Raw genomic sequence first — 21,978 nt, 5'->3', positions numbered from 1 at the left:
GCCGTGAGCTATGATGATGCCATGGCACTTTACCCAGGGTGACAGTGAGAGTTTGTCTCAAAAAGAAGAAAAAGAAAAAAATAGGACATAGGTATGGGGTGGGGTGCTAGCAGCATCTTCCTGGTCCCCTCCTGCTTTGATAGCAAGCACCAGGCATCCAGCCCTGCTCTTGTTAATACGGAGAGCCTCACCTTCACCCTTGGGATTTCTTTTTTTCTTTTTTTGTAGAGACAGAGTCTCACTGTACCGCCCTCGGGTAGAGTGCCGTGGCGTCACACGGCTCACAGCAACCTCTAACTCTTGGGCTTACGTGATTCTCTTGCCTCAGCCTCCCGAGCAGCTGGGACTACAGGCACCTGCCACAACGCCCGGCTATTTTTTTGTTGCAGTTTGGCCAGGGCTGGGTTTGAACCCGCCACCCTTGGCATATGGGGCCGGCGCCCTACTCACTGAGCCACAGGCGCCGACCCATCCTTGGGATTTCACTCAGCCTGTCCCCATTTCTGTAGAGTATCACTGTGCTCACAAGGGTTGTAGTCTCTAGTGCCCAAGACAGCCAGCCATGGTGCCCATAAGGAGTTGCGTTGGGTGGGCCACCAGGACCCCAGTGGCAGCAAGATTTGGCAGCCTATGACTTGGGGCACTGAGCAAACAATCCAGGAATTGATGACTATGGAGAAAGCAGCCCTTTTTCAGGTGTAGCTAAGCAGGGTATGTGGAATGAGCTCCAGAACATATTGGAGGGATTTGAAGGGGACATGAGAAAGGTTTTTTATGCAAAGAGAAAACGTTTAAAGGGAATATGCATGCTTCTGTCAAAAATCTTCAGCCAACAATTGATCATGTTTGGAAAACCCAATAAAGAACACAGAGCATGGAGGAACTGGAGGAGAATCATCACAATCTTTTCATTTGTGAACAAAATGAACTTAGAAAGGAAATGGCCACTTTGCAAACCAAACTTATGATGGAAACTCAGCAGTAAGAGCCAGCCAGTGTTACTGAATGACAATGCGAAGAATGAAGCTAAACCTGAGTGATGTGATGGAGTCATAAAATTAGCTAAGGAAGCCAGTGTGGCTAAAAATTTTCAGTCTAAATTAGTGCATCTTCTTTGTTATCTTCTTCTTTTTTTTTTTTTTGTAGAGACAGAGTCTCACTTTATGGCCCTCGGTAGAGTGCCGTGGCCTCACACAGCTCACAGCAACCTCCAACTCCTGGGCTTAAGCGATTCTCTTGCCTCAGCCTCCCGAGTAGCTGGGACTACAGGCACCCGCCACAACGCCCGGCTATTTTGTTATCTTCTTAAATGCCAGACCTCCTTTCAACGAAAATCCAAACGAATCCTAAACAGTTATGTGAGTAGCAGTAATTTCAAACTTACATGTATCAAGCCCTTTGGTAGAAATGGCAACTTTATCTCCCAAATGCTGTCAATTAACCTTTAGCAATAAATATCATTTAATATTTAAACAAAATAAAGAAATAAAGTAGTCTCATCCCTGGAAAAAATCACTCAACACACACACACACACGTTAATTATATTTAAGGCTAGCTCTAAAAACTTACTCTGAGCCTCCATGGCAAGGGAAAATGATGGAAGTGATCTGATTGTAATACTGGGCTCTTCAGGTGGTTATTGGCTCACCTGTTTGATGATATATGTTAGCTCTTCAATTTCCACTGCTTTATCATCAAAGAGGGACTTGCGCTTTGCCACTAGAGATAAATGAGAAACCATCACAGATGGGGTCAGAGACAAGGCTCAGGGAGTTTGATTCCTCAGCCCTCTTTGGTTCACTGCCCCACCTCTGAAAGACCCCAGGAACACTCACAGATTGTCAGCTTCTCCAGCTTGGCAAATGTGTTGCTAAGGTCTTTGCCAATGCGCCTGCAAATGATTATTAGTGAGAAAAAGCAGGAGAGAACCTTTTCCCATATTAGCTCCAGCACAGCCAATCTCAGCCCTCACAGCTAGGGCCACCATGTCTGCTTTTCCTCAGACATTAGAGCACCCCACCACAGCTTCTCCCAACTCACTTAGCCATGACAGTGAATTCACTGCGCTGTCGGACCGCACGTAGAGCAGGCTTATTTGTTTGGATTCCATTCTGAAAAACAATGACAAGTGGATATTTAGTTCTCCCCTATTTCCAGCATTCATTTTTCCTCAGGTATCCACTAAACTCCTTCTCTAATACTGGTGATGTCCACCATCAGATAAGCTAGCTTTGTAAGTGGCAATAGTTTAGTGCCCAGATTTGAAGACAGGTAGACCTGGATATAACTCTCGACTCTACCGCTTACGAGCTGGGGAATTTGGGTTAAGTTACTTAAACCATTCTGAATCCCTATTTCCTCTCCTATAAAATGAACACAGTCCATCTTCCTCCTATTGTTGTTAAAATTAAATAACATAAAAACTAAAAAGTACTTTAGCTAACTACCCAGTATGCTGTAAATACTAAATAAATGGTGGATAGTACTACCATTCTCTTCCTTGATCAGGGAATCAGAGAATAGCTGGAAAGCTCTTGGAGATCATACACAAGAGCACTTGTTAACAAGAGTTGAACAACAAAAATACTTTAAAATACAGTTACTTGGATCCCACTTAGATTCAGAAAGTCTGAACTGAAACAAGAGAATCTACTTTTTTTTTTGGCCGGGGCTAGGTTTGAACCTGCCACCTCCGGCATATGGGACTGGCGCCCTACTCCTTGAGCCACAGGTGCCGCCCAGAATCTACTTTTCTAAAAAAGTACTCCAGGGTGGCACCTGTGGCTCAGTTAGTAGGGCGCTGGTTCCATATACCGAAGGTTGCAGGTTTGAATCCAGCCCCCGCCAAACTGCAACAAAAAAATAGCTGGGAGGGTGGCGCCTGTGGCTCAGTGAGTAGGGCGCCAGCCCCATATGCCGAGGGTGGCGGGTTTGAGCCCAGCCCCGGCCAAACTGCAACAAAAAAATAGCTGGGCGTTGTAGCGGGCGCCTGTAGTCCCAGCTGCTCGGGAGGCTGAGGCAGGAGAATCGCGTAAGCCCAAGAGTTGGAGGTTGCTGTGAGCCGTGTGACGCCACGGCACTCTACCCGAGGGCGGTACAGTGAGACTCTGTCTCTACAAAAAAAAAAAAAAAATAGCCGGGCATTGTGGCGGGAGCCTGTAATCCCAGCTACTTGGGAGGCTGAGGCAAGAGAGTCGCCTAAACCCAAGAGCTGGAGGTTGCTGTGGGCTGTGACGCTACAGCACTCTACAGAGGGTGACAAAGTGAGACTCTGTCTCTAAAAAATAAATAAATAAAAAAGTACTCCAAAGTGATTTTTATACAAATTATCAATCTAGAAAACTTTCGAGATCCAACTAGATTAACTAACTTCCCCATGGTCACAGCATACTTGTAGTAGAACTATACTAGAACTTGCATTCGAGGTGCAACTCTCTAAGCTAAAGCCTCTTTGCAGAACTTGTTCCTTATTCAAACCAAAGACACTGCAGTCACCTCTGGCCCTTAGGTATTCTTTCCAGAACAGCAATCCTGCCCTCCACAGGATTCCTCAGAAAAAAAGTCGTGGTCTCCCCTTAGCTAGCCCACCCCTTCTCTAGTGCTTAATAAAGCCTATCGGCCCCATCCAAACCTACCGGTTCCACCAGGTGCCCCCAAGAGTAACAGTGCTGGAGCACAGTCCTTCCCAGGTTTGAGTAAGGCTCCTTCCTGGCCTTTCCCACTCCAAGTCCTTACCTGACGGCTCTGCAGCGACTTGCAGGCAGACAGGAACTCCTGGGTCCGATCCCGGCAGGACATGGTGTCCGGAGGGGGAGGGACCAGGGCCACTGAGGGGGGCAGAGGGGCGATGTCGCTGCTGCTACTGCCAGCAGTTGCAGGGGACAGGACCTGTGTCTTTGAGAGACCCAGGTAGACACCCTGATCCGTGTTCTTAGACCCGTAGCGTTTCCGCGGTATCATTGAGACGCATAACCTCGGACTGTTGTGGAGGAGAGAGTGTCATTCCCCAGGCAGCTTCTTTCCCCACAAACTCTCCCGCTAACCAGCAAAATCCTCGGGCCCTTTCACTTGGTGCGGTCTTTCACGCCCAAGGCATTCGCAGATCCAGGGGCAGGCCCCACAGCAGAAAGGGCCCTGCTTCCTCCCTGGCCCAAGTCGAACCCTCCTCAGACTTCTTCCAACTTGGCTCTGGCGGCCAGAGCGCGGGCCCGGGGACCCTGAAGCAAAGACAGACTCAGAGCCAGCTCCCGTGGTCCTGAGACTCCAGCCCCGCCTGTGCAACTGCCCCAGGCCCTAACCCGGCCCTTTCACATCCGTGGGTTCCTCCGACCCCTCAGGGAGAAACGGTGACGGACCTCCCGGGATGGACACACTTCGGAGGGCGGAGGGGGATACCTCTGGGTGTTTATTTGAAACAGGAAGTCCCACCCCTCCCAAGTACCGCCTTCTGGAAGACCGCAACCACTAATTAGCTAATGCCGACGTCTTTCTCAACAGGCATTTTCCTGATTGGACAGCATGGTATTCGCTCACCCAGAGCCCGGTCGGCAGGATTTGCTCGCTTGCCCCGGATTCCCTTCCCCCCGCCCGTCGTCGCCCCCGTAAAGGGGCTGTCCCGGAGCTGACAAGCGGCCAGACTCCCTCTTAGAGCGAATCTTACCTCCTTTATGCTGCCTGCCGCCGCCGCCACTGCCACAATCTCCTGGGCCGTCACAGCCTCCTAACTGGGCGCCGAAGCCACCGAAACCCGACCAAAGACTGGAAGCCGCCACGTCACCCACACGTAGCCCCACCCCCAGTGACGAGGGGGCGGTGCCACACCTTTTCAAGCCCCGCTACCCGAGAGACACGCCTACACTACCAAACGCAAGAGCGGTTCCACTCTCCCATTGGCTAGGCCACCACCGTGACCCCAACCCTGACGAACTGCAGCCAGAGCCTTAAAGAGCCCGCAGCCCAGAGGTGTCCGCTCCCGAAACGCCCAGAACGGGCAGGCGCAAGTGTTCGTGCAGGTCCACGTTAGAAATTTTATTCTCTGGAGGCTGGGGCGGACTGAGAGCAGAGCTGGGTCACCCCTTCTCCGGCTCCTCCTGGGTCTCCTCCTGGGCGCCCACGTGGATCGTACTCCCGCGCTTAGGAACCTGCTCTGACTGCTTCTTTCCTGATGGTCGCGCAGAGCCCCGACGACTGAACAGTGATAGCCGCCTCCACAGCACGGTGATCAGAAGGCTTTCGTTTGACTTAGACTTATGATTCCGGCGGTCAGGCGAGTCCAGGTCGTTATCTCTGGCGCCTGAGGGGACGACGAGACCCCTCAGTTCAGCTTACTCTCCCGTCTCCCTCGTCCACCCTCTTGGGTTGTCCCCCTTGGCCGCCCCCTCTCCCTCTCCCTGTGCCCTCTGTCCTGGGTCCCACCGTCCTCATAGTTTCCGTCCTTGGCCTGCTCATCAGAGGTCTGAAAGTCCTTGTCTTGGCAGCAGCCCATGGCCCCGCGCAGCCCTGGACTCCGTGCCACCCACGCCAGCCTGCCTGGCTCCAGGCTGGGCTTTTGTGACGTCAGATATCCTGCTGCTCCAGCTCAGGGAGCCCCCACCCCAAGATACCCCTCTTTTCCTTTCTCTCATCACAAAAGATTCAGGATCATGATGGATGTTCAGCTATTTATTTAGAAAGTGGGCATAGGAGCTTCAGGGGCTAGTGGATCCAGGACGCTTCTTTTTTCTCCTGGTTTGGAGGGCCCCTTGGGTATGCTTCAAATCAGGAAGCTTCCGCTTGGCAGCTGCCTCTAAAGATGCCCAAAGTTCATCTGTCTCTGTGTCTTCTGGGGATACTTTGTTAGGCTCTTGAGGCTCTTGGGGTTCATCCTGGAGAGAGTGAAAAAAACTTAGGAATCAAGGGCTGTGGGACCCTAGCTCAAAAACAACCCCTCTGAATACTGCCACCTTTATCCCCTGCTCCCAGAAATCACCCTCATCTGTGCTCTTAGGTATGCCACCCTTGGTGATAGCCCTGTCAAGATTTCAACCGTTGATGCTCCTCAGAGAAACTCAGTAACTAGGCAAGTAAACGGATAGCCCCAGGTCTGTGTTCCAGCTGCCTCCTTTTTCTCTCCACAGGGAAATCTTCACTTCCATGCCCTGGACTCCCCCACTTCAGACCACCTGCTCACCTCCCAGTTATCCCTGCCTGATAGGAGAAGGCAGTTCAGCCGAGACTTGAGATAAACCTGCAAAAGATGAGGGGCCTTAAGGAGGCCAGGCATGCTAAAATAGAAACATGAGGAAATAACCGGGAGAGGGCTCCACAGGACTCCCAAAGCAGAGGGGGTAAGATCCAGAGGGTTGGGTACTCACCTTATGCTCCAGACCCCGTGGATTCTGGATACTGTGTACCCTCAAGACTCTGTCCAAGCCACAAGAGGCTAATAAGGGCTTTGAAGGGTGGCACTGTAACCCACGGACACTGCCTGCCAATCCCTTCAGACAGCCCAGCAAGCGGCCTGGAGAAGGGGGAGGTATCAGTGCTCCTTACCTGCCAGCAACTATTTATTGTTTTTTTTTTTTTTTGTAGAGACAGAGTTCTCACTATACCGCCCTCAGTAGAATGCCATGGCGTCACACAGCTCACAGCAACCTCCAACTTCTGGGCTTAGGCGATTCTCCTGCCTCAGCCTCCCGAGTAGCTGGGACTACAGGCGCCCACCATAACGCCCAGCTATTTTTTGGTTGCAGTTTGGCTGGGGCCGGGTTTGAACCCGTCACCCTCGGTATATGGGGCCGGCACCTTACCAACTGAGCCACAGACGCCGCCCCTATTTATTGTTTAATGTTCCAATCACTTCACAGTTCAACATTTAATCCTCAACATAACACTGAGTTATGTTGTCAACTGGAGTTTCCATTTTACAGGTGAGGAAAGTAAGGTACAGAAGTTGAAGTAGTAGTCCAAGGTCATACAGCTTTGGTGAAACCATGATTTCAACCCAGGAAATCTAGCTCCTGAATGAGGGCTCACTGGCTCTACTACACTGCGTCAGAGGGAATCCTGCCCTTTCATGCTGTCCCTTTCCCTCTCCAAACAATCCCTAGTTCACTCACCTTGCCGAAAGTCAATTTCTGCCAGCTGCCCATGGGTGTTCCCCACAATTACTGAACTGAGGTGGAAAGCAGAGGTAGGTGGGGTCAGTAGGAAACTACCGGAGTGCTTCCCAAATGCCACCCACCCACCCATTCCCCTCCAAACACTCACTTGGCCCCAGGAGTGAGGGTCATGGCTGTCAGTGGGTAGTCTCCATAGTTGGTCTCTAGAACTGGCCGGCGCTGGGGGGAGGCTGGATCATAGACCCGGATCTAGAGGAAAACTGAGGCATCATGAGGATATCCTGACCTTGCACACTGCCCTCTGGCATCTCTATATCTCCGCTCTCTCCTCTGGATACTACTTTCTTCTTTATGAGATCTCTCAGAAAAATTTCTTCATTTGAAATATTATGCCTTGGCTGGGCACCATGGCTCACAACTATAATCTTAGACTCTGGGGGGTCAAGGCAGGTGGACTGCTTGAGCTCAGGAGTTTGGGACCAGCCTGAGCAAGTGAGACCCTGTCTCTATTAAAAATAGAAAAACTAGACTTGGTGCCTATAGCTTAGCAGCTAGGGCGCCGGCCACATACACCAGGGCTGGCGGGTTCGAACCCGGCCCAGGCCTGCCAAACAATGACAACTACAACAAAAGAAAAAAAAATAGCCAGGCATTGTGGTGGGCGCCTGCAGTCTCAGCTACTTTGGAGGCTGAGGCAAGACAACTGCTTAAGCCTAAGAGTTTGAGGTTGCTGTGAGCTGTGATGCCATAGCACTCTACCGAGGGCAACATAGTGAGATGCTGTCTCAAAAAAAAGAAAAATATATATAATAGAAAAAGTAGCCAGAGATGGTGGCCCCTGCCTGTAGTTCTAGCTACTCTGGAGACTGAGGCAACAGAGTGAGACTGTCAAATTAAAAAAATAGGCTGAGCATGGTGCTCACACCTGTAACACTAGCACTCTGGGAGGCTGAGGTGGGTAGATTGGCCAAGCTCAGGAGTTTGAGACCAACCCGAGAAAGAGCAAGATCCTGTCTCTTTAAAAATAAAGAAATGAGGGCGGCGCCTGTGGCTCAGTGAGTAGGGCGCCGGCCCCATATGCCGAGGGTGGCGGGTTCAAACCCAGCCCCGGCCAAACTGCAACAACAACAACAACAAAAAAAAAATAAATAAAAAAAAATAGCCGGGCATTGTGGCGGGCGCCTGTAGTCCCAGCTACTCGGGAGGCTGAGGCAAGAGAATCGCGTAAGCCCAAGAGTTAGAGGTTGCTGTGAGCCGTGTGACGCCACGGCACTCTACCAAGGGCGGTACAGTGAGACTCTGTCTCTAAAAAAAAAAAAAAAAAAAAAAAAAAATAAAGAAATGAGGTGGATGTTGTGGTAGGCACCTCTAGTCCTAGATACTCAGGAGGCTGAGGCAAGAGGATCTCTTCAAGCCCAAGAATTTAGAGTTGCTGTGAGCTGTGACACCATGGCAACTCTCCCCAGGGTGACAAAGTAAGACTCTACCTCAAATAAACAAATAAATAGAAAATGAAATATATGCCTCTTCAGTATTGGGGTGTGAGTGAGAGCTATTTAGGATCATGCATGGTCAGAGCTCAGAGAAAAGTTCTCCAGGCTTGGCTATGAACATTCCATCCCCCCATACTGCCACCTAGGATAGAAAAGCAAATCAGCCAAGTAATTAGTAGATGACAAATTTCAAGCAGAGAGTTTAGTCTGAATGAGGGAGGAGAGGATACATTCATATGTATTTTGAACAGAGGCGTATCACCAAAATCAGGCTTCGATGTGCAGAAGCAAAGGAAATGGCAAGTACAGTGATGTAGCCCTGCTTGTGTCTCAAGACTTCAAATGAAAGAAACCATAAAAAATCCTTAGTTGGAGACTGGGCATGGTGGCTCATGCCTATAATTTTAGCACTCTGGGAGGCCAAGGCAGGAGGATCACTTGAGCTCAGGAATTTGAGACCAGCCTGAGCAAGAGCTATCTCTACTAGAATTAGAAAAATTACTCAGGGCTGGACACTGGCTCATGCCTATAATCCTAAAACTTTGGGAGGTTGAGGCAGAAGGATTACTTGAGTTCAAGAGGAGCCTGAGGAACGGTGAGTCCCTGTTTCTACATAAAATACTGAAATGGCTTAGCGCCTATAGCTCAAGCAGCTAAGGTGCCAGCCACATACACCAGAGCTGGTGGGTTGGAATCTAGCCCGGGCCTGCCAAACAACAATGAAAACTACAACCAAAAATAGCCAGGTGTTGTGGTGGGGACCTGTAGTCCCAGCTACTTGGGAGGCAGAGGCAGGAGAATTGCTTGAGCCCAGGAGTTGGAGGTTGCTGTGAGCTGTGATGCTACAGCACTCTACTCAGGGTGACAGCTTGAGGCTCTGTCTCAAAAAAAAAAAAAAAAACTAGCCAGGCACTGTGGTAGACGCCTGCAGTCCCAGCTACTCAGGAGAATGAGGAAGGAAGATCATTAGAACCCAGAGGATTGAGGTTGCTTTGAGATACACTGATGTCACAGCATTCTAGTCTGGGAAACAGAGACAATCTGTCTTAAAAAAAAAAGGATGGGCACATTGGCTCATGCCTATAATCTTAGCATTCTGGCAGGCCAAGGCAGGTGGATTGATTGAGCTCAGGAGTTGGAGACCAGCCATCAGCAAGAGCAAGATCCTATCTCTAAAAATACTGACGCTTTGTGGTGGGCGCCTATAGTTCCAGCTACTTGGGAGGCTCAAGCAAGAGGATCACTTGAGCCCATGAGTTTGAGGTTGCTGTAAGCTATGATGTTATGGCACTGTACTGAGGGCAACAAAGTGAGACTGTCTCAAAAATAAATAAATAAATAAATACATAAATAAAATCTTCAGTTGGGCTTGTCTTATAAAGCTGAGGAGCTAAGACCAGACACCGAGGGTTAGGCCTGAGTTCTGAAGCAACTCAGAGTAGCTCCATCAGGACCAGAACCCAGTTCTCTTCACACCAAGCCCAGGGTCCTCTTATAATATCTGTATCCTTTGGATCCCATTGTGAAGGAGACACACTCCCTTCTCTCCACTCTTCCAGGTGGGAGAAAAAGGAAAAGCCATAATTTACTAAACGCCATTTTTTTTTTTTTTTGAGACAGAGCCTCAAGCTGTCACCCTGGGTAGAGTGCCATGGCATCACAGCTCACAGCAATCTCCAAAACCTGGGCTCAAGCGATTCTCCTGCCTCTGCCTCCCAAGTAGCTGAGACTACAGGCGGCCACCACAATGCCGGGCTATTTTTTGGTTGTAGCCATCACTGTTGTTTGGCAGCCTGGGCTGGATCTGAATCCAACAGTGTATGTGGTATATGTGGCTGGCACCTTAGCCACTTGAGCCACAGGCGCTGAGCCGGGGAATACCATTCTTGAATGCAGTAAAGGAAGGTAACAGGTTTAGTGATAGGACTGAAACAGATGAAGCACTTGCTTCTCTGGGAGATCAGGATAGTGAAAATGGCAGCTATGCCACACCATGGAGACCTGTTATGTACAAGCAGGCTGTTTCTCTAAGAGGGTGCTTTAGCCCAAGAGGAGATAAGGATAAGGTGGTGCCTCACCTGGTGGTACCCTGTGCAGGTGACAAGCTTCTGTGACCCAGGGAGGAATTGTATGTCTTGGTCCCAGATGGGCACCCTCAGGTCCAGCCAGTCATTCCGTACCTGGGGAAGTAGGTAGATGGGGGACAGAGCTGTGATGGGCTCACCGTGACCCTTCCTTCGGCTCCTTCATCACTCCCTAGAGCCCATCTGGACTCTGACTCACAGTGGCCTCAGACTCCTTCAACCTCTAATCCAGCCCCTCCATACCCATTACTCACATTCTTGGCTCTGAACATAGGTTCCTCAGACCCCTGCAGGTCCCACAGCTTCAAGGCATTCTCCTTCCCACCTGTGGCAACCACATGGGGGTGTGCTGGGTCTTGGCGCATCCTACACACTCCAGGACCCACCCTTAGTTCCAAGAGCTGAAAAGAATGGAGATGAGAGTCTGTTCCAGAGTCCTTAATCCTCCCTTCTCCAAAGCCTGCATTAGGGTTCTCCTCTGGCTCCACATTCTCTAACCATCAGGGTAGGGAGCCTTACTGGGTCAGAGGATGCCTCCTTGTCACTGTTATGCCAGACTCTGAGAATCCCAGAATCCACACATGTGATTAGGGTGCTATAAGCAGAGAGAGGATAGAGTTGGGATTAAAAAAACAAGTCAGTAGTAGGTTATCAGTACTTATTAACATTAGTGTCACTAGAGTTGATATACCTGCACAACCCTCCATTGCTAAATGTGACTAGCTAAAAAAAAAAAAAAAGAAGCATAAATGTGTTTTCTAGGCCCCAGCCAAGATACCCCCAAACTATTAACTAAACTCCCTCCTAACAGCCCAGTTTATAAGAAAGGTACCTGGGGGCAGTGCCTGTGGCTCAGTGAGTAGGGCACTATCCCCATATACTGAGGGTGGTGGGTTCAAACTGGGCCCTGGCCAAAGTGCAACAAAAAAATAGCAGGCGTTGTGGCAGGCGCCTGTAGTCCCAGCTACTTGGGAGGCTGAGGCAAGAGAATTACCTAAGCCCAAGAGCTGGAGATTGCTTTAAGCTGTGACGCCCCGGCACTCTACGGAGGGTGACAAAGTGGAACTCTGTCTCTAAAAAAAAAAAAAAAAAAAAAAGAAAGGTAACTGGGGTCTAGGTAGTTGACAGCTTCCAGCTTTCCTCCCTGTTAATTCACCTAACAGGGCATGGATTTACCAGTTTTATAAGTGAGAAAACTAAAGCTCTGAGTAATTAAAAGATCTGCCACTCAGCATAAAGATTAGAATTAAAGCTAGAAATCAAGTCTCTGATACTCCAAAGCAGAATGCTTTTGCTATTCCACTGCTATGTCTGGGAGCACTTGGTTCTGCTGGTCTTCTGAATCTTGAGTTGGTTACCAGGGGTCAGGATACTAACAGTTCTCAAAGAACTGAAATGGGACTGGTCTTAAAATCCCTATCCTGGGTTTCAGGCACTGTCAGTTTTTCCCTGGAAATACCCATCTCAAAAAGCCCAAGTGAGTCCCTCCCTAGGATCTTTACAGCTTTAGTCTGTGTTCTTTTTTTTTTTTTTAAGAGACAGAGTCTCACTTTGTCGCCCTTGGTAGAGTGTCATGTCATCACAACTCACAGCAACCTCCAGCTCTTGAGCTTAGGTGATTCTCTTGCCTCAGCCTCCCAAGTAGCTGGGACTATAGGCGCCTGCCACAATGCCTGGCTATTTTTTAGTTGCAGTATGGCCGGGGCCGGGTTTGAACCCACTGCCCTTGGTATACGGGGGCTGGCACCCTACTCAGCTACAGGCACCACCCGAGTCTGTGTTCTTTTACCTGCCCACCTTCCCCAACTGGGTCCAGGCTCTGTATTGCTTGCCTGGGCTGTAGCAACAGTCTCTCAGTTGCTCTCTCTCCACTTCCATCCTCCCTACTCCTACAGATTCCCATCTTTGACCATGGCACTTACCAGATAAACCCTAATACCTCCCCACCACCTATAAAACAAAAGCGCAAATCTCTCAACGTACACTTAACATTTAATCCCCACCTAATGCAAGATGCCCATCTTGTATTAGAATGGTTACTTGGCATCAACCTCCAAATGCTATCCTACTGATATATTCTGTAGCCTGCCACCAATCTTTGGTCTTTACTCAGCCTGTACTCTCTTTCTAGCATGTCCTTATTCTTTTTTCCACCTGTCAAAATTCTACCCAACCAGTTCAAATAGGCCATTTCCCACAGAGCCTTTTCAGACTTCATCAGTCAGAAATCAATACCACCAAAATCTATGCAGCCTATCCACAGCCTTCATTCTTTCTCTTCTGAAGAAAGCTGGGCCAGTAACCTAACCACTAGCACCTTCCTATGCTTTACTTTGGCAATTCATCACCTTGGTGGTACTCAAAACCACTGAATGATCCTTGCCCAGGGTTACTCAGAAGGTTGTAAAATAAAAGTCAGGAAAAAGGCGGCGCCCATAGCTCACTAGGTAGGGCACCAGCCATGTGCACTGAGGCTGGCGGGTTCTAACCCAGCTGGGGCCAACTAAACAACAATGACAACTGCAACAAAAAAAAAAAAAATAGCTGGGCCTTGTGGTAGGCGCCTGTAGTCCCAGCTATTTGGGAGGCTGAGGCAAGAGAATCGCCTACGCCCAGGAGGTGGAGGTTGCTGTGAGCTGTGATGCTACAGCACTCTACTGAGACTGACATAGTGAGACTCTGTGTTCAAAAAAAAAAAAAAAAAAAGAAAAGTCAGGAAAAAAATTCTAAAGAATGCAAACTTTTTTTTTTTTAGAGACAAGGTCTCACTTTATCCCCCTCAGTAGAGTGCTGTGAAATCACAGCTCACAGCACCCTCCACCTCCTGAGTGTAGGTGATTCTCTTGCCTCAGCCTCCAGAGTAGCTGGGACTACAGGTGCCCGCCACAATGCTCAGCTATTTTTTTGTTGCTGTTTGGCCGGGGCTAGGTTCAAACCCGCCACCCTAGGTATATGGGGCCGGCGCCCTACCCAATGAACCACAGGCGCCGCCCAAGAAAGCAAACTTTTTAGACACACTCCACTTGTACCCCTGCACTTTGCCCAGTGCCTGGAACTCAGTAAGTGTTCAATAATTGCGGTATCGGTAACAACTAAGGCAGAAACCCAATTCTCAGACCGTGTTATCTAAGGGTTTGTCGACACCATTCTGTTACCCTCAACGCTATCCCATTCCTTGAACATTCAGCAATGGGAATCAGTCTCACCTGTCGGTCTGGGCGAGGCCCCGGAACGTGCCCTCTCCGCCGGGGCAGTGCCTCTGACCCAGGAATATGCCCTCTTCTGTGCTGAAGTGTTTCACCGTCTTGTCTGCGCAGCCCACCAGAATCTGCAGGCAGAGAATTGGGGGATGGTGAGGGGAGCGAGGCTGTAGCGCCCTAGGTCTCGAGTGCCGAGCTCCAGCCTGGCTGGTGGCTACTTACCTGGGTCTCGCCACCTGCACCCCAACACAGGGCGCTCACGGCCTCCTCACGCCGAGGCTGTCCCGCCGCTGTGAAGTTGACCGCTTGTTTTCGCTGCAGGTTGACTCCTGAGAGACAAGTGTGTCAGTCGCGCCACAGTCACTAGCAGGAGCCCCCGCACGTTCCCACGCTAGACTCAGTCGACGTCCTTCTCTCACCTTTCAGGATGCCAGTCTCGGTGCCGACCCACACATGGTTCCAACGCGCCCGAACAGCAGCCGCCATGACAGGGATCGGAAACCGATGGCTCACACTTCCGACGCAGCATTTACGTCACAAGCAGGCGCCGAGTCGGATCCAATCGACTGATTTAAACTCGTTGGGAGTTTAAAAGTTCCCAAGAGTAAAGGTCCCACCCCGACCCACTTCGTTTGAAGTCCGGAGATGCTTGTTTAAAGAGCGGCCTAGTAGGTAGGGCGCCGCCGGCCCCTTATACCAAGAGTGGCGGCTTCAAACCTGGCCCCGGCCAAACTGCAAGAAAAAAATTGGCGGGCGTTGTGGCGGGCGCCTGTACTCCCAGCTACTCGGGGGGCTGAAGCAAGACAATCACCTAAGCCCAGGAGTTGGAGGTTGCTGTAGCTGTGAGACTCTGTCTGTACAAAAAATAAATACATAAAATAAAGAGATCTGAAGAACAATTTGATGATTTTGCATTTAGTATGTAAAGCATCCTTCCGGGACCGTCATGCCGGGTCGAGCCAGCTCTAGTTTGTTCTGTTTGTTTCTTTTGTAGAGGCAGAGTCACACTTTATCACCCTCGGTAGAGTGCCATGGCGTTACACAGCTCACAGCAACCTCCAACGCCTGGGCTTAGGCAATTCTCTTCCCTCTGCCTCCCGAGTAGCTGGGCCTACAGGCGCCCGCCACAACGCCAGGCTATTATGTTCTGGGTTTTTTTGTTTGTTTGTTTATTTTTTGCAGTTTTTGGCTGGGGCTGGGTTTGAACCCGCCACCTCCGGCATATAGGGCCGGCGCCCTACTACTTTGAGCCACAGGCGCTGCCCCTGTTCTGTTTTTAAAATTTATTTTTATTTCTTTTTTGAGACAGAGCCTCAAGCTGTTGCCCTGGGGAGAGTGCAGTGGCATCACAGCTCACAGCAACCTCCAACTCCTCGGCTCGAGCGATTCTCCTGCCTCTGTTTCCCAAGTAGCTGGGATTACAGGCACCTGGCTGTTTTTTGGTTGCAGCCATCATTGTTGTTTGGCGGGCCCAGGCTGGATTCAAACCCTCCAGTTCAGGTGCATGTGGCTGGCGCCTTAGCGGTTTGAGCCACAGGCACTGAGCCATGTAATGTGTTCTGTACTATTATTATTATTTTTGGAGACAGTCTTATTTTGTCACCCTCAGTAGGGTGCCGTGGCCTGATAGCTCACAGCAACCTCAAACTCTTGGGTTCAAGCGATTCTTGTTCCTTAGCCTCCCAAGTAGCTGGTACTACAGGCGCCGGCCACAACGCCCGGCTATTTTTCAAAATGAGGTTTCGCTCTGGCTCAGGCTGAGACCCCCATCTCTTTTAAAAAAAAGAAAATAGCCGGGCCTTGTGGCGGACGCCTGTAGTCCCAGCTACTTGGGAGTCTAAGGCAAGAGAATTGCTTGAACCCAAAAGTTTGAGGTTGCTGTGAGCTATGACGTCACAACACTCTACCCAGGGAAACATAGAGAGTCTGCCTCAAAAAAAAAAAAAAAAAAGATGAGTCTCACTCCCTCTTACTGATGCTAGTCGCGAACTCCAGAGCTCAAGCAATCCACCCGTTTTGGCCTCCCAGGATGCTGGAATTACAGGTGTGAGCAACCATGGCATGCCTGCTCTGTGCTATTTTAGTTAAGAAAAGAGGGCGATCGGGCGCCGGCCCCATATGCCGAGGGTGGCGGGTTCAAACCCAGCCCCGGCCAAACTGCAAAAAAAGAAAAATAGCCAGGTGTTGTGGCGGGCGCCTGTAGTCCCAGCTGCTCGGGAGGCTGAAGCAAGAGAGTTGTGTAAGCCCAAAAGTTAGAGGTTGCTGTGAGCCGTGTGACGCCACGGCACTCTACCCAAGGGCGGTACAGTGAGACTCTGTCTCTACAAAAAAAAAAAAGAGTGCGGTGCCTGTGGCTCAGTGGGTAGGGCCCCGACCCCATATACCGAGGGTGGCAGGGTCGAACCACACCCCAGCCAGCTAAAACCGCAGTAGCAACTGCAACAAAAATAGCCGGACGTTGTGGTGGGCGCCTGTAGTCCCAGCTACTCCGGAGGCTGAGCCCAAGAGTTCGAGGTTGCTGTGTGATACCATGGCACTTTACAGAGTGACAAACTGAGACTCTTTCTCAAAACAAAATAAAAAAGGAAAGAAAAAAGAAAGGGGCAGTGGCTCACTCTTGTAATCCTAGCTCTTTGGAAAGCCAAGGAGGGTGAATCTTCCTGAGGACAGGAGTTTGAGACCAGCCTGAGCAATGTGAAACCCCGTCTCTACTAAAAAATAGAAAAAAGTAGCCAGGCATGTGGCAGGCATCTGTAGTCCCAGTTACTGGGGAGGCTGAGGCAAGGCGGTGGGGGGAGAAGAAAAGAAAGCCAGAATATCACAGTACAGACTTTGCACCCAATAATGGTTGCTTGAGCTTTATTGAGGAAAATGAAAGTTTATGGTTTCTGGATTTGGTTGAAAAGTTCCAGCTGTGGTGATGTATCTGGGGTAGCTTTACAGTAGTCAAAATACCCATCTGTTTTTGGTCCTATACAATAGAAAGAGCTGGGACTACAGGCACCCGCAATAATGCCTGGCTATTTTTTGAGACTGAGTCTTGCACCTGTGAGCTCAGGCAGTCCTCTGTCTCAGCCTCCCCAGTGCTGGATTAAAGGCGTGAGCCACCACGCCCAGCCCAAGACTAACATTTTGATGGTGAAAACACAGTAGTAATATGTACCCTACTTTGCACTGAGCCTAATGAAACACTTTGAATAGAATTACCTTTCCCTAAAGCAGTGGTTCTTAACCTCTGGGTCGTGACCGCTTTTGAGGTCAAACGACCCTTTCACAGAGGCCACCCAAGACCATTGGAAAACAGTTTTGCATACATGAAGTAGCAATGAAAATTTTATGGTTGGGGATCACCAGGACATGGGGGAACTGTATTAAAGGATTGTGGCATTAGGGAGGTTGAGTACTGCCCTTAAAGCCTTGCAGCTCTGTATTTTCCCTTATTTTGTCAAACCAAGGATCCAGTCTGCTGTCATCTCCCTTGTACACTTCAGGACACACCTGATGTTTTAGGCTGAGGAGGCTGGATCAGTGGTCTCCTACGTAACCTTTGGCAAACCCGTTATAGCTAAACATAAGACAAAATGTTAAGTATTTTTTCTTAAGTTAGGGTTTTCAAGAGGGCATACTGTGCTAGGTGTAGCGATAATCCTAGCACTCTGGGAGGCCCAGTGGGTGGATTGCCTGAGTCAGAAATTCCACATCAGCCTGAGAAAGAGATCCTGTCCCTAAAAACATCCAGGCATAGTGCCAGGTGCCTATAGTCCCAACTACTTGAGGTAAGAGATCACTTGAGCCCACGAGTTTGAGGTTGCTGTGAGCTATGCTGCTATGGCACTGACAAAGTGAAACCGTTTCTAAGTCTGGTAAAATGTCACTCAAAGCCTACTAGGATTTCAAGTGAGATGTCCTCAGTGGGAGTATATAGACTATTCCCTGAATAATGTGATTTAGCTACTTAAATGATACTTGTCTTAGGCTAGGAAATCCAGCTTTAGGCAAATTGGTCCGGTAAGCTGGGGGATGCCCAGTTAAATTCTGGGTTTGTAAGTCATCACATGCAAGACCCATTTCTTTGTGCCCAGCCCAACCCATCCAAAGGCATAAATCACAGTGAAGTTCAAAAAAAGCAACTTTATTATGTAATAGACTGTAACTATTGCATACTAGCTCAAAAAGCTAGGTTGCACAATAAAATACTTAGAGAATTCCATTTCTGATGGTCTCTTAAGTTATCCACTTGAAAAATGAGGATCTATAAACGTAGGAATGGAGATTTATTCCTGCCTATCACATGTAATCCATACTCAGGGGTGGAAATGAATGTTGAAATGTATTACAACTAGGTTCCAGAAGGTAAATCAGAGGCATGAAGACACTCAAATGTATAGCAGTCCATAGTTGGTCTCTCAGGAGGAATATTGTTAGATCAGTCTGTTGCCCAATTAAAGCTGTAGTGAGGAAGTCTGGTGTTGATGCCTTACAATTGTCTTACTGCTGCTTATGTCAAAAGCCAGTGCTTGTTTAGCTGGTAGAGAAAAAGAAAAACCTTATGGTGGTTGGAATATGATTTATCATTTAAAGGTATCCAAATGGGTAATCCTGGTAGCAGCTTAGGCAATTTATAATTTGGTGTCTTACTGCCACAAAGAACCCATTCTATCATGTGATCTGTGTCAATGCTGGTCAGTTGTTGTGTTCAAGTAGGGAGGACAAGGCATGTCTGACTTATCCTGTCATGGCCAGGAACTCAAGTTTTTATGGTTTCTCCTGGGTCTCCCTGAACAAAAGATCAAATAGACCCCCTAGGTCTATTCAGTAAGTTGAGGAGATTAGTATTTCATTTTTAGTACTTATCTCTTACTGGATGGGAAAGCATAAATATATACCCAAACCACTGTTACTTACAAGTTTAGAGACTTAATTTATCGTTAATCTATTAAGTATTAAGCACAAATAAATATATGAATACCTACCATTTATATGCACCTTGTTCTTTCCTCAGACCTAGAAAATATGAACAAATGTTTCAACAATGATGATTCTTCCTATGTCCTTGCACAGAAATTCTTAATGATCCCTCAGACAGTTCCTTCTGGAACAAACTTTCTTCCTCTCCCCCAGCTAGCCCCAGTGGGTTCACCTTTACAGGCTCTGGAGCTAAGACAGGAAGTAAGACATGTGAACGTTTCTTCATTGGGAAATTTTAGCTTAGTTCACCTCACACTTACATTTACTCACCTCTAATTTCAGAGTAGGGTTGAAGAGGGCTAAGCTTCCCTGCAAAATAAAGAATTAAAGTCTCTCCCTGTTGTTTGGAAGATACACTTGTAAAGGTCCTATAATTTTCAAGGCACATTTTAGACACCACTAGCTAGCTAGTCCAAAAAACTTCCTGGGTTGGCAGTAAACCCTACTCAATTTCTCATTTTTAGCACTTATTGCGAAACAAGCTCAGTTCAGAAAATACCTTTCAGTCAGTTATCAGACTGGGGCGGTATTCAACTCATCACTGGTGAGCAGGAACTTATGACAAGTAGTTCCAGAATGACCAAAGACAGACTTTGATTTAAACCAGGGATATCTTTACATAGCCATCCAGACCAAAGTGCCACCACATTAATAATAGCCAATTTTCCTGTAAGTGCTGCAAAAACACTCACCTCTCAGATCTATTCTTGGGTTCCAGACAAAATGCTAGACCTAAAACAAACAAGACCAAGTCAGTAATGCTTATGTCCTGTAGTAAGTTCTCATTAAACCATTATTTGTAGAGATCAGATTTCCAAGTCTCAACAGCAAGTCATCAGCCGAACGAGATTCCATGTAAGTCATCACATGCAGGCCCAAAAAGGCGTTTTTTTTTTCCTACTCAATATGCTGCATGCACTGAACATACATTGAAATTACTGACCTTTGTGCCAACAAGCAGGTTTCTGGTAACAGTACCTGGGGAAAAACAAAGCTGTGGGCCAAAGGTTCCTTTAATGTGCTATCTCCCCTCACTCCTGTTCTAGTTTCTCAGGTGTTCGTGTATTTTCACTGCCAATCATAGTGAGCTAGTTTGATTCATCACAGAAACTGACTATTTGGTGGCACAAGTCACAAGAAAAACTAACCTCTCAACTCCAAAGCCTTCCCAATGGTATTCAGAAAGAAGATGCTCCTGAATTAAAAAAAATCATTTAATTGGCAAAGTATCCAAAATGACCACAGCTATTCTATGCCAACGGACAAGTGAAGAAAAGCAAAGCAAGTGCTACTTAATAGGTATTTGGCATACCTCAGACAGTTCCTTATGGAACAGTTCTCATCCTCTCAATTACCCCAGTGTATTCTTTATTACTGGCTCTGGGACTATGACACAGGGTAAGATAGAATGCTTGCTCACATTGGCACCGGACCCTGGCAACTGCAACTAATGTGGAGTCTGACCCTGGGTGGATCTGTGGGCATCTAGGAGAAATAATGGGAGGTCAAGAGAAATTACTCTAGGCAACAAGAGAACCAGAAAGCTTTATAGCTCAATCAGGTTTCAATGACAAATACCATGAACATAAAGCCATTATTTGCATGAGTTCAAATATGTGTATGTAATTATGGTTATCTGGAGAAACAACTTACTCCAAGACAGAGGAACATATCGTCATTAGGATAATCTGGGAAAAGAGGAGCAAGTGGTTATTTTAAAGCATTAGGATGTAACAAGATTTTTTCATTAACAACACTGCCATCAGAACTCTAACATGCTATTAACTGATATACCTCACAGAGCATCAGTTTATCAATTCAAATCATTTGACAGTGATGTGTGTGAATGAGGGAAGAACACTCTTACAAGTACCAACTGTATCACTGAATTGTGCTCTCTCCCCCCAGAAAGCCACCTCAGGAGGAATAAGATGGAAGGAGCAAAGCTGCAACACTCTGACCATTTTGTCCTCCTAAATGTGAACAAGTTGACATACCTTGCACCCACCCATCTGACCAATTACCTGTGTTCACCCTGGTAGGCAGTTGAATTCCTCAGGAAAGATTATGAAATGCTGGAGACAGAAAAAGGAGTCACTGTTTGTAAGAATAGTTATTTAAAGACCCCCTGAATACCGCTGGCCCACTGCTCAGTAGTATGATGACATCACTTCTAAGTTCAGTCATATGCTTGTCATTTTGTGTTCATCATGGAGTGGTTAACTAGAAAACATCCCCTATCCCATGATAGCATAAACCACGTATACCCACCTGGAACATCACTTCCATATTGGCTTCGCAGAGGGACGTATTTCGTCCCACCCTACCAGCAGTAAGGTCCTTTGAGCTGAGCATCTGAGGAAAAAAACATCCTTCACTAACATCTCAAAATTGAAAACCAAAAGACCCCAAACATACACTACTACTCAGAATTTTTATGCTTTCTCCACTAACACATCAGCAAGAGAGAGCTCAGTTTTTAAAATCATCACCGTAGCAAATCCCATGGGACTTCCATACACTCAAAGAGAGATAAAAAATACCTATAAGCACTTACTCCAAGGGGAGCTCTACTTCGATTCAAACGTGCGCCTGACCCTGTAGACAAGAGCCCAAGACATAAGATTAGTACAGGGTATTTCGAGAACGCTTTGTTTTCTGGAGCTACGGCCTAGTAGGCGGCTATGCAGGGCCCGTCTCCTCAGAGTTACTTATCCTCATGGAGCTCAGTACAGGTCTGTGAAAAAGTCCTCATCATAGCGAGAGCCACGGCCCGCCATCGCCATTTTGTCCTTCACCAAGCCCTGAAGCTGCTTTGAGCCCACGGACAACTCCTCGTCTGTCTCCCGCCCTGGCCAGTCAACAGGCACAACACAGGTCTAAGTCTAAAGCGGTGCCACGCTCGCACGGGGCAACAAAGAAAACTCACAAAAAACAATAGTTACAACACAAATACAACCACTCACCCGGAGTAAGAAAAATGAGACCGAAAGGCCGCTGGGAGATACCTAAATACCCCTCCGCAGAGACCCATGGGATTTGAGGGCGGGACTCTGACGGGCGCACGCGCACACAGAGATCTCTTGCCAGCCCGGGGAGTTGTGGGTAGAGAGTTCCAAGGTAGGCGGGCGT

At 48.2% G+C, this 21,978-nt stretch overlaps 3 protein-coding genes, 1 long non-coding RNA gene and 8 other non-coding genes across 32 annotated transcripts in view; all 12 read right to left on the bottom strand.

The window, feature by feature from the left end:
- STX5 (syntaxin 5) overlaps positions 1-4,789 on the bottom strand; it is a 29,582-nt gene extending 24,793 nt beyond the window's left edge. The window contains exons 1-5 of one of the 3 annotated variants that reach the window (XM_053562250.1): positions 4,662-4,789; positions 3,737-3,980; positions 2,042-2,112; positions 1,837-1,892; positions 1,650-1,720 (exon numbers count right to left, since the gene is read on the bottom strand). In XM_053562250.1, the coding sequence (XP_053418225.1) occupies positions 1,650-1,720; positions 1,837-1,892; positions 2,042-2,112; positions 3,737-3,961 (423 nt within the window). In that variant the 5' untranslated portion in view covers positions 3,962-3,980; positions 4,662-4,789. The other 2 variants (XM_053562251.1, XM_053562249.1) reach the window with 2 other exon arrangements.
- A 186-nt stretch (positions 4,790-4,975) lies between these two features.
- TEX54 (testis expressed 54) lies at positions 4,976-5,570 on the bottom strand. The gene is made up of 2 exons (XM_053562257.1): positions 5,363-5,570; positions 4,976-5,327 (listed from the first exon to the last, which is right to left on the bottom strand). The coding sequence occupies exons 1-2, from the start codon at positions 5,484-5,486 to the stop codon at positions 5,071-5,073; spliced, it is 381 nt and encodes a 126-aa protein (XP_053418232.1). The 5' UTR covers positions 5,487-5,570; the 3' UTR covers positions 4,976-5,070.
- A 77-nt stretch (positions 5,571-5,647) lies between these two features.
- On the bottom strand, positions 5,648-14,440 carry WDR74 (WD repeat domain 74). 3 transcript variants are annotated; one of them, XM_053562246.1, is made up of 11 exons: positions 14,298-14,403; positions 14,101-14,207; positions 13,885-14,006; positions 11,198-11,273; positions 10,933-11,079; positions 10,673-10,774; positions 7,250-7,350; positions 7,099-7,154; positions 6,355-6,500; positions 6,171-6,227; positions 5,648-5,865 (listed from the first exon to the last, which is right to left on the bottom strand). In XM_053562246.1, exons 1-11 carry the CDS (start codon positions 14,362-14,364, stop codon positions 5,689-5,691), a joined length of 1,158 nt encoding a protein of 385 aa, XP_053418221.1. In that variant the 5' UTR covers positions 14,365-14,403; the 3' UTR covers positions 5,648-5,688. The 3 variants fall into 3 exon arrangements, with proteins under 3 accessions (XP_053418221.1, XP_053418222.1, XP_053418223.1); XM_053562247.1 differs by lacking the exon at positions 6,171-6,227 and having other exon boundaries at positions 14,298-14,440; XM_053562248.1 differs by lacking the exons at positions 11,198-11,273; positions 14,101-14,207; positions 14,298-14,403 and having other exon boundaries at positions 13,885-13,997.
- A 3,559-nt stretch (positions 14,441-17,999) lies between these two features.
- LOC128565645 (uncharacterized) lies at positions 18,000-21,801 on the bottom strand. 17 transcript variants are annotated; one of them, XR_008374296.1, is made up of 5 exons: positions 21,558-21,801; positions 21,404-21,444; positions 21,118-21,201; positions 18,852-20,921; positions 18,008-18,403 (listed from the first exon to the last, which is right to left on the bottom strand). It is a non-coding gene; the product is annotated as an uncharacterized LOC128565645 (long non-coding RNA). The 17 variants fall into 17 exon arrangements; XR_008374302.1 differs by having other exon boundaries at positions 18,010-18,403; positions 18,852-19,578; positions 19,790-19,824; positions 19,995-20,921; positions 21,118-21,801; XR_008374298.1 differs by having other exon boundaries at positions 18,011-18,403; positions 18,852-19,155; positions 19,539-19,578; positions 19,790-20,921; positions 21,118-21,801.
- Positions 18,952-19,077, bottom strand: LOC128566190 (small nucleolar RNA SNORD22). Its single transcript, XR_008374480.1, has one exon. It is a non-coding gene; the product is annotated as a small nucleolar RNA SNORD22 (small nucleolar RNA).
- On the bottom strand, positions 19,329-19,395 carry LOC128566188 (small nucleolar RNA SNORD31). Its single transcript, XR_008374478.1, has one exon. It is a non-coding gene; the product is annotated as a small nucleolar RNA SNORD31 (small nucleolar RNA).
- Positions 19,648-19,717, bottom strand: LOC128566187 (small nucleolar RNA SNORD30). The gene has a single exon (XR_008374477.1). It is a non-coding gene; the product is annotated as a small nucleolar RNA SNORD30 (small nucleolar RNA).
- LOC128566181 (small nucleolar RNA SNORD29) lies at positions 19,892-19,956 on the bottom strand. Its single transcript, XR_008374471.1, has one exon. It is a non-coding gene; the product is annotated as a small nucleolar RNA SNORD29 (small nucleolar RNA).
- Positions 20,155-20,273, bottom strand: LOC128566191 (small nucleolar RNA SNORD22). Its single transcript, XR_008374481.1, has one exon. It is a non-coding gene; the product is annotated as a small nucleolar RNA SNORD22 (small nucleolar RNA).
- LOC128566183 (small nucleolar RNA SNORD28) lies at positions 20,604-20,678 on the bottom strand. Its single transcript, XR_008374473.1, has one exon. It is a non-coding gene; the product is annotated as a small nucleolar RNA SNORD28 (small nucleolar RNA).
- Positions 20,992-21,063, bottom strand: LOC128566184 (small nucleolar RNA SNORD27). Its single transcript, XR_008374474.1, has one exon. It is a non-coding gene; the product is annotated as a small nucleolar RNA SNORD27 (small nucleolar RNA).
- Positions 21,268-21,343, bottom strand: LOC128566185 (small nucleolar RNA SNORD26). The gene has a single exon (XR_008374475.1). It is a non-coding gene; the product is annotated as a small nucleolar RNA SNORD26 (small nucleolar RNA).
- Positions 21,802-21,978: the final 177 nt, after the last annotated feature.

Source organism: Nycticebus coucang, chromosome 14 (genome assembly GCF_027406575.1).
Source record: "Nycticebus coucang isolate mNycCou1 chromosome 14, mNycCou1.pri, whole genome shotgun sequence".
NCBI classification, from domain to species: Eukaryota; Metazoa; Chordata; class Mammalia; order Primates; family Lorisidae; genus Nycticebus; species Nycticebus coucang.
This window is presented reverse-complemented; position numbering and strand designations above follow the sequence as displayed.